The sequence below is a fragment of the Merops nubicus genome, unplaced genomic scaffold, assembly GCF_000691845.1.
Source record: "Merops nubicus isolate BGI_N331 unplaced genomic scaffold, ASM69184v1 scaffold42051, whole genome shotgun sequence".
Taxonomy (NCBI): domain Eukaryota; kingdom Metazoa; phylum Chordata; class Aves; order Coraciiformes; family Meropidae; genus Merops; species Merops nubicus.
In genome coordinates this window covers 1-10,463 of record NW_008588446.1, presented here as the reverse complement: position 1 = coordinate 10,463, position 10,463 = coordinate 1, and the positions used below count along the sequence as shown (strand labels likewise).

Genomic DNA, 10,463 nt, shown 5'->3' with positions numbered 1-10,463 from the left:
AGGGAAAGACTCCCTCATTCCTACCAAATTTTTGTACAGGTTCCTAGGTTGGTTTTTGGTTTGTGTGGGGTTTTTTTGGTTAATATTGTCTCAACAAATTAGCAACCTGCATGATGTGGTTGGCAAATTTGATCATAAAATCATAAAGAAGTAGTCCAGTTTCAGTGCCTGGGGAAGTAAGATGGCATAAACTGAACTGGCATTTCCTTAAATCTCCAAGATGACTTTTAATTAGCCCAAGACACAAGTAAAGAGGAGAGAATATTTTAAATGTAGTTTTGACTGCTTTACAGTTAAAAGGTCCTGTGAACATGCCTTCCAAATCTCCACATTTCAAACCAACACTGAGGAGAGAGAACAGTGTATTTTTAAGTGCAGGAACTTGTAAGGAATGAGCAGACATGTGCTTATGGAAGATATTTTGGAACATGAGAAATGCAGCATTTCCTTTACAGTTGTCCTGAAGGCTCTGTAAGTGAGCAGACATGGGTATAGAGCTCCTTTAAGCTAAGAATATTTCTCTTCTTCTACTCAGGATCAATTGAAAAAGGACCAGGAGTAAAACGTTTGAGTTCCCTGGATGATAAGATCCCACCCAAGTCACCCCGTCCGCGTCGGAATATCTGGCTGTCACGCAGCCAGTCGGACATCTTCTCCCGCAAGCCTTCCAGGAAGATAAACGTGCAGGACCCCTACTACACGCCAAACAAAGGGTTAGGCCGGAAAGTGAATCCCTTCAGTGCCCGGGAGGACCTCAAAGGGGGGAAGATCAAGTTCTTTGACATGCCAAGCAAGTCTGTGATTTCCCTGGTGTTTGACTTGCATTCTCCAGAGGCGGGTGGAGGCCTGAAAGCCAGCCAGTCCCAGTTCCGGCAGGCATACAGCACAGACTGGCAAGAGCTTTCCCTCTTCCCTGGGAGGAGATGCAGATCGCTTCCTCTCTCTCCCGAGCTGCCCCACAAGGAGTATGGCCTGTTTGGGGGACTGTCCTCAACTGTGGGCAGGTGTGACCCAGCCCTGCTAGGTGCAGAGGTTCGGCAAAAACTCCTGAGTAGCAGTAAATACGGTGTGTCAGAGATTCCTCCCTTTCAAGCCAAGCCTCACAGGCCAGAATTTCTTCCTGTACCAGGACAAGAAGAGGATATGGACTGTTCGGATGGGCCAGTGGCCCAGGAGGAAAATGGCTTTTGCCCTGTTGAGAACACCTGTGGAGATCCAGCACGTAATCAACACTTAGGGCTGGCCCAGCCTGAGCCACTCTCTTACAAAAAGCTCCCAGTTGAGAATTCAGTGAACTCAGAGGGACATGGCTCCTCACAAGTGTTTGCAGGTTGTTTCCCTTCTGAAGAGATGGAGGTGGAAGATGACCTCCTGAAAAATATTCCGCTAGAGTCTACAAAGCCTCTGTTCAGTGTTAGTCCTTCCACAGGGCTGAAGAGAGAGGTGTGGCCCTTCAGGGAGCAGGATGGGGACAGTCCTGCCCCTTTGACCCAGACCTCCTCCTCCAGCATCTCAGCAAGTGGCAGCACACAGTCATCTTGTGACATATGAAGAGTGGGCTCAAACTGAACGTGTCCTTGAGGGAACAGTTGTTCCCAGTTGCTTAAACTCTGTTTTTCTGTAGTGCTGGGCTTCACATTGGAAAGAGACTCAGCAGATGGTAGAAACTGGCTGTCAAAAAGATAGCTGCAGACAGCGTCTGGAGAGATTGATCGTTTTATTTCAAACTGTGCTTATTCCCTTCCCTGATTTCCATTAGGAAGGGGGACTTCTCCTGCCAGAATGGCCCTGTGGGCCCCACAGTCCTTCCAAGAGGCAGCAGCCAGAGCAGGCACTGTGTGAAGTTTGACCTGGATTCTGGCATGGAGCATTTCAAGGCCTTAAGCTCCATGTTGGGTAGAAAGAGTCACCCTTAGGTTTTCCCTCTTCCTCTCACTGACCAGCTGCTCTAAACCACTGCAGAATTTGCATTAACATTCTGCAGCAGCACACATGAGTCAGAGCCTCCGTTTTAGAAATGGGCACAGAGATCTTTCAGAGCTATGCTGGCCAGACAGGAATGCTCTCTGGTCCCAGAGCTGCTGTGAATGCTGTTGCAGCATTAAACAAGCTATTCTTTCAGCAGCAAAAACAAAAGCCCTCACGCTGGTTGCAATCTGCAGGCTGAATCACATGACAAGTACTTTGTGATTAACAAGAAGAATCTGTTCCCTGGTATTTAATTTTTACTTTGGGACTTGGTAATGATGTGATACATGAGTGTAGTGAAGGAGGATGGGGTAAGCACTGCTTTCCTCCTTGCACAGTTCTTCATGTAGCTCAAGCCAAATGTGAGGGGAGATCTGCCCAGAGCACAGGAGGAGAGCCATATTCCAGGCACTGTCATTTCTGGGCTTCTGGAGAAACTGGCAGTGAAAGTACCAGTTGTATTGAGCTTTTGGGGGATGTCAGCTCTTACCTCTAAAGAGCAGAATGGACATCATGATCTGTTTCTGCAGAATACTTAGTTAAATACAATATCTACATCACAGCTGACTATTGCCACTAAGCTCACATTCACATCCCTCTCTGGTACGACATCCTGTCTCATTGACGTCACTGCGGTAATGACGGCTCCTTATTGAAAACCAGACGGCTTGATGGGGGACAGGAATCCCCTGCCTGGGCAAGGTGTTGCAGCCACACAAGTGCTCTTAGAGAGGACAGACAGTAGACTGACAGAAGGGCTTCAAATTGTCAAACTGAAGAAAATAAGCTTGTCCCAATGTGTGGTGGGTTTTTTTTTTTTAATAGAAAGAAGCTGCTGTCTTCATTGGCTTCTCCTATCACTAAATAGGATGATTTTTTTTTAAATTACTTTATTTCTTCTTTTCACCAGCAGGTACATGTGAAAGACACAGCAGCATAAGCTTTAATGCTGCTTGCTGCAAGAAGCATCAGAGATCCCCACTCTGGGACATGATGTACAGGAAAGCTTGTTCTGTGATGGCATTTGTGCAACATCTTGCCTTTTTCCACTACTGTCATCCTGACAGCATGGGAGATTTTTTTTAAAATCTATATTACCATTCCTAATTGAGGTATGCATTGCATGCCTGCCAAGCAAATGGTGATGCAGCGGAGTCCAGAATTTTCCAGGTAGCCTGTTAACACTCTCCCTGCTCTCTTGTAAGGATGGAGAATGTAAGCTAGTCTCTGATGGAAGCAGGATTATTCCTAGTCTTTTCCTATCTCAACAAAAGAATGAAGAAGGCTTTAGTTCTATCTTGGCTGAGATGCTTATCTTTCCAGAGATGTAACTTGCAGAGTAGATACCTACAACTTCCTCTCGTGAAGCATGTGTTAATCTGAGCAGCAGTTATCCCTTTGCAGTGGCTACGAAGAATTAAATGGGAAACCCAGTGTCAGTGAGTTACTTCAGCACAGTCTATGCCAGATCAGGCAGCTGTTAACAGCCTGTCCTTACCAAGATCCCACCTCCTGGCCCACACCTCTGTCTTCATGAAGGTGTTGATCTGTAGAGTAGTCAGTCTTGTGTGTCCTGTCTGCAGAGTGCAGAGCAGCTTCTGTGGCTGGCACCATGCCTGTGTCATTTCCTTTGAGGACAGGGAAACAGTCAGCAGCACTCAATTGCCAGCTAGTTCCCTGCCTGGTGCCTGCTTTTTTTTTTTTTTTTCCCCCCTTTCTTTTTTTTTTTTTTACATCTTTTTATCTTTTATACAGTTGTAAACTTTTGGGAGGGAAAGCATCAGCACCAGCTTCTGTTGTCACAAGATGCATTTAGGTGTGTGACTTCAGACAAACGAGCAATAGCGAGGGGCAGAGTCCCTGTGGGTCAGCAGGCTGTGAGGAAGCTGCCCGGCACCCTGCACCGGCCCACAGCTGCGCTGGGGGCACATGCATGCCTCCGCCTGCTCTGGGGCTGGCATTAGCCCTGGTGCCAGCACCCACACCTCCTCCTCCAGCTGCTGGCCTCTCACTGGCACTGACTGCAAAGCCTGTGCGGTCAGGCTTGGGCAGCCATCACAGGGACCTCACTTGGTTTCTTACACCACCATCTCTTAAGATGTTTCCCTGCCCTGAGTAACTCTCACAAAGCAGCATGGCTAAAGTTTTATTTTCTTAAACATCCATTCTAAGCATACCAGCTGATGTGCATAGGGCACATCTATCGACTTTTCTAGCTCTTTGTACTGAGGTGGAGATGTCAGAAATGCCAAGGAATAGTGGCTCTGGCCTTTCCTGGACTCTTGGGCTGCGTGGACAAAGAGGCGTACGTGTGGAACAAGTAAAAGGCCATTTAACACCCGCGAAGTGCTGCTAGATCCCCGTGTTTCCGTGGGTCTGGATGCAGTTGGCACTCACTACATCTCATCCCTTCGATTGTGTAAAGCTGAATCTAGGTTGTACCTAGTAACTCCTCCTAGATTTTCTGCCTATCTGAGGGTGCTTTTCTACAGGGGGCCTTCTTCTGACAGCTAATGAATATGAACACGAACGTGTGGTCAGCAAACTCCTTGTTTGATAGTGATGTGAAAAAGTGTTATTGTGATTGGATTTTATCATGATTTTTGACTTACGGGAGCGGTTCCTGCTCTTTTAAAACACTTTCTACACACTGCTAGGTTCCCTGAAGAGATCAAAGATGTTTATAATTCACTTTAAATCTATGTTGAATTCAATTAAATGTCTGTTATAAGCTATTTTTGTTGTGGTTGCAGGTTGATAAAATGCAACTAAGAGAACACGTGTGAATTTCTGACCCCAAAAGCAGTGCAGACAAGGGGCTGTAAAGACTTAAGACTTGGAGAGGCATTGATGTATTACGTGTAACAGAACATTGGTATTTTTGCCAGTACAACTAAAGACACTTGAATAATTCCTGTTTGCACTTAATGCTGTTGTTTATATTGCATGTCACTACATTTCTATGCAAAACAAATAACCTTTTTTGGGGGGGAGGGGAAGCAGGGGCAGCCAGATCTTTGATTAAGTTTAAAGACCTTTGTGAGATGATCTATTTTCGTATTTATGAAGGAGTTTTACGTCTTAATATTTTGCAGTCTGTAAATAGCTCAACTTGTAATTAAAAGCTTAGGAAGAAGGTTGTAGCCTGTGTATAATAGTAAGTTAACACTGCCAGAAAAAGATCTTTGCAAAACAACTTTTCTAATATTGTGGATATTTATGAATATGTAAAGAAAGCACGTCTTGTTTTTATGTTGATTGACCTTCTGACTTTTTTTTGAACTATAGAAATGGTGTATGTTTTATTGGAACTGCAATAAGAAGTAACCAAAGATGAATCCAGTTAAGTATTTTCATAATTTTTTTTCTTGGTCAGGTTTTGTAAACTTTCCCAACTTGCTTTCAAAATAAAAATAAAATCAAGGCCTGAGTCTTGTGATTAAGAGGGCAACTCTAGGTTAAAAAAGATGGTTCAAATGTTTACTTAAGCTCTGGATGACATTAATACCTGGCTCAAGATCGTATTTGCCATTAGTCCGTGCTGACTTACAAACAGGCAGAAACATTGTCCTTACTCAGTGCTATCTCTCTCATGCATCCTACTGAAGTGTTACACTGTGAAATCCATGAGACTCAAGGACTTTTCTGCTTTGCCTTAGAGTGCTCTGAGGAGTGGGCAGCAGCTTGTGACCTACAAGACAAGATGTTTTTTGATAGCACTCAGCCTGCAGGCAGCTTGCCCTTGTGGCTACTCTGTCCTAGCCCTACAGAAGTGGTGTGGTTTAAGGACCATATCTATGTCCCGCTGCATCTCCCCTTACTTAGAAGTTTGAAGATTTCTAAAGACGAGATGTGGGAGGAAGCTGGGACTCTTAACACGCCAAGAAGTTAAGTGGGAAGCTCTGGCCTGTCTCCTCTTGTTATCAAGCTATTACCCTCTTCATCTTCTGCAAGAAGTGAAGCTCATGCTCAAGTAGCTAACGTGGTCTTGACAGAAAGGCAACCATAGGCTGTTTCCTGAAAACCCACTTTAAAGTGCAGAAAAATAAACTCAAACCATCCATCAGCTCTGTGTGCAGCAAGAGAAAGGCACCTTTCCTCCTCCCTCTTCTCCAGCCTCACCCCTGGCTTCACAGCTCAGCATGCTGCTAAGGAACAACAGGGGCACCTCCCATTGAGCGCAATTTAATCAGTCAGAAGTTAAACAACAGCAAGAGTAAGAAATTTGCCCCCTTTCTGGCCAGTTCTTGATGGAATACAGAACTTCAAAACTTGAGAGGGGAAAAAAAAAAAAGAAAGCCCAGTTCAGCGAGGAGTCCTCTAGCTCTATCTGCTGGCCCAGGCTAACTTCATCTTCTGGCTGTGAGCTTTAGAAGATTTAGAAAACAAGCTCTTCACTATTTGAAGCGGGACCGATTTCCCACTGAGGTACAGTTTGTTGTGGCAGGCTGGCAGCCAGGGCCCCTCACCACTGTCCGTCTTTCTCCCTTTCTTGAGCATCCAGACATAAGCCATGATATAACCAGTCATGAATGCATCAAAGCCAGCTCGGTGTGTGCCCCCCTGTGAAGGTGGGCAGTGGGTTTCCTTTTCCTTTTCTGCAGCATGTGCTGCTTCAGTCTCAGGCATATCTGGGTGATTGCCTGAGTCTACCCTGGCAGGAACCTCTGACTTCTCCTCCACTTGGTCACTGCCAGAGGCATTTCCCCTGGCAGAGGGGCTCACAGCAGCTGCTACGTGGACAGTAGTTCCTTCGGTGCTCCTCAGATCCTCTTCCTGTTGTGTGCTGGTGTCTGAGCTGACCTCTGGTTCCATGCCCGTGGAGTTCTCCTCCAGTGGCCTGCCCTCATTGTTGGGTGGAATCTCCGCCAGCTCCGGAGCAGCTGCAGGCTCGTAGCAGCTCTGTTTTCGTGGTGGTCCCTCCTCCCCAGTCTGAGCTAGCTCCCTTTCCTTCCCTGAGCCTTCCTGCCCAAACACCTTCGCAGGCTCTTCTGTGTTCTTGCGACGCTTCCATTTGTTTTTCCGTTTCTTCCGCTTCTCCTCACAATGCCTGTCATCCTCATCAATGATGAGGTCAATGTTATGGGACTGTGGACACTTCACCCCTTTTGGACACCAGCCATAGGCCTAGGGAGAAAGAGAAAAGTCTGTAGCCACCAGCCTCCTGGTTGGATAGGATACAGCCTATCACCAGAACACGGAGCAGAGCCAGTCACAGCCTAACAAGCCCTCAGTAGAGGGCAATATTGGGAGCACCCTGCCCAGGTACAGCCCCACAACACAAAAGGCCTTCACAAAGTGCAGTGAGTGCACTGGGAGAGGTCAAGATGCAGCACACAGCACATGAGGAGAGGCCAAGGAAAGTGGGTTTGTTCCACCTGGAGAAGACCAAGCTAAGGGGATGGGGATATCGAGTTGCTGCCTGCAGGTACCTAAAGTAGAAGTTATAGAGAAGATGATAGAGCTAAACTCTTTTGAGAAGAGCATGGAGGAAGATGATATGGTAATAGTCAGGGGAAATTCTGACTAAATACACAGGAAAACGTTTTTCACAATGAGTGGTTGAGCACTGGAGCAGGGGCCTGGAGGGTTTTGTTAATCCCTGTCCTTAAGGGATTTTCAAAATCCACCAAACAAGGCTCTGAGCAAGCTTGGATGAGAAACTTCCAGAAATTCTCCCAGCCTGTGTTGTTCTGCGACAGTGATGTGCAACACCAGGAAGAGCTCCTTTTCCCCCTGAAGCATCCAAAGCCAGTTATGATCAGATCATATGTTTAGTGCTATAGCAGCACCAGAATTTGAGATGCTGGGGATCACACTATGCTACAGTGCCAGAGCCTGCAGAGAGGTAATACTTTTTTTTCATATCTAATCAAGATCTGGGGGAGGGAAGAGGTGGCTTTTCTCGCTCAGAGGACAAGCCAAGCTAATTTAGAACTTCAAGCCCCCCCAAGACTGCAATGGCTACTGTAACTCATACCATCACACCGTTCAGGGCTATAGAATCTCCTTCTGAATCTTCATGTCTAATGTAGCTTGTGGAATTCACTGTCCCCAAACAGAGTGTGCTATTGCTCTTTCCATCATGAAGCCACCTGACGCTTGAAAAATCTTCCTGGTATGGTGAAGCAAGCAAGGGGAAGTTCCCAAGTGCCTTCCTACCATTTCCTGCACTGGCCACTTGTGGCTCCTTCCAGGGAACCAGGAAGCAAGCAGGAATTCATGTTACTTACCGAAAATTTCTCACAGACAGGCACCTTATTTTCCCCTCCTACACTGTGGACTTCTTCTTCCAGAGAGCAGTGGCGATAGTCAATGTAACAGGACATGCTGGCAGGGTAGTTGCAGAATTCAATGGTGAGGTGCTGGCTGCTGGAGTCCTTCAGCTTGCAGTTCTCTCGCTTGCTGGAACAAACAAGAGTGCACAGTTACTGCAGCTAACTCACAGAAGGTACCACAGCATGGAGCCGGTGCAAAACGTGCTGCTCTCCACCAACTCCACTAGCTTCCTGCTTTTGAGCTCTACCTCAGCTTGACAAGCTGCTGGAAAAAAACTCAGTCCTGGGAGACCAGCTTTAGTAAGTAGTCACTTCCGGGAGGATTTCAAGGTTGGTTTCTCTTATGCAAACATACAGGCAGTGACAGCAGCGACACTGGGAGAAGGGGATGCACACTTTGATTTTGAATATTAAGGGCACTAAGATATTTGTTAGCCTTCATAATGTTCATGGACAAAGAAAAAATGCACCAAATGAGGTATCATGTAGAGTATCCAGCAGCCACTGCCCAATCAGGTTGAACCTGGGCAATGCAGGCAACAGGGAAATGTTTTCCAACTCCTGAGAAAAAATACTTCTGAGCCAAGAGCTGGCTAAAAGCACCCAAATCTTTGGTAGGCCCCTCGTAGCTAGAATTGTGGGTTAAAATATTTAAGAGGTCACTTTAAAAAGTATTTTTATCTTGTCAAAACAAAGCATTCTCATGTTTGAGAACAGCCATCTTAGATGTTCTCAGACCTGTCAAAGCAGCATTTCCTGATATAAAGCAGTCACTAAAAATACCATTTCTTCTCCACACAGAGCGTGACTTCAGTTTAACAGAGAGTCAAGGGGCTGTGTCACTGCCAGGGCCTTGTTTAGATTGCATGGGGAGTGCAGAACCAGGGGCCAGGCTGACATGTGAAGTTGGGTGACGTGTCATGGAACAAGAGCACAACCTCTGCCTGGAAGGAAAGTGACGGAAGCTGTGGCTGGCTGCACATGAGTGTCATGTGTGGGACAAGCTGCTCAGCGTCAGGAGGTGCAGGAAGCACCCGTTAGCTGCACCATCCCTCAAAAAACGAGTTACAACTAGCAGGCCCAACAGGCACAACTCTGTTCTCATTTTCTCTCTAGCTGAGTTTTAGGGGTTCTCCTCTGCCTGTTCCTGCCACAGCCTCATGGCACTGCTGGACCAGGGCCACAACGTGAACCCATTCTCAGTTAGGTCACTGTGCAGTCTGTCTTCTGCTGGCACCAGCTTTGAATCCTCTCTCAGCAGCTGCTCACTGAACAGACAAGGCCTGTAATAAAATGCACCCTCATGCACTCAGCACCTGTCCTAGAAATAAGAAAAGTACCCAGCAGAGTCACTCTGAAAGCACCTGTCCTCACTCCTTCAGCTAACACAACGACCCGGCCCCCTGCCCTGCAAGGACAAACAAAACACTGACGCTTTAGACACCCAAGTGCTGCTCACCACTTCTTATAAGCATACTCCAAGTACGATGCTACAAAGCGAGTCTCAAACTCAGAAGCATATTTGGTGTCGTATATTCCTGCCGGAAACATTTCCGAGAGGTCAGCAGTGAAAGTGCCAAGACTGTCTGGGAGGTGAGCATAGAAGCACTGGTACAGGAAGACCAGGTCGATGAGGCCGTTGTGGAGAATCAGAGGCTTCTTCGCTCGTATGAGCTCCAGAAAAAAGGCCCGAACGCTCTGGCTCTGGTTCTCATTGCCCTGCAAGAAGGAGGACAGTCCATGAGCGATAGCACCTGGACCTGCCGTGGCCCCAGGGCAGTCCTCAGAGCCTGCGGCATCGGAATACCACCCACAGCTATGACTTGTTCTGACCCAACAGAAAGTAACAACCTGGACATAAACCATCGCAGGGAGGCGAAAGGGATAAAGCTGCATTCAAGACCCCAGCGTAAGCTTCACTCAGCAGCTGGGAGGAGGAGACGCTGGGACTGGGGGAAGCCAGCAACCTCCTCTGAAGCCTGGAGCAGAGGAAGCTGAGGCAACCCCGGGAGAGCTGTGCTGTACCTTGTCGTTGCCCTTGTGGTAAGGGATGCCCTGGGAGTACTGCTTGTTGAAGTCGAAGCCGTGCTGCACCAGGAACTGCACCGACTGGGGCTCAACGATGTAATCCTCCGTGCAGAGGAGCGTCAGGTTGTAGATCTGGCAGAGGTATGTGTTCTCCGACTGCAGAGGGAGAGCGTGCAAAGCGACACGGGG

General features: G+C 47.2%; 2 protein-coding genes across 2 annotated transcripts in view; one reads left to right on the top strand and one right to left on the bottom strand.

Annotated features, from left to right (window-relative positions):
- TESK2 (testis-specific kinase 2) overlaps nt 1–1,551 on the top strand; it is a gene marked incomplete at its 5' end in the record, with an annotated part of 22,157 nt that extends 20,606 nt beyond the window's left edge. The window contains one exon of the mRNA XM_008949257.1: nt 536–1,551. Coding sequence (XP_008947505.1) covers nt 536–1,551 — 1,016 coding nt within the window. The remainder of the gene's footprint in view (nt 1–535) is intronic.
- Nucleotides 1,552–6,294: 4,743 nt separating this feature from the next.
- On the bottom strand, nt 6,295–10,436 carry TOE1 (target of EGR1, member 1 (nuclear); the record flags this gene model as incomplete). Its single annotated transcript, XM_008949255.1, has 4 exons — nt 6,295–7,095; nt 8,220–8,373; nt 9,706–9,965; nt 10,272–10,436. Coding segments are annotated over 4 exons (1,380 nt in total), but the record flags the coding sequence as incomplete, so codon positions are not given.
- Nucleotides 10,437–10,463: the final 27 nt, after the last annotated feature.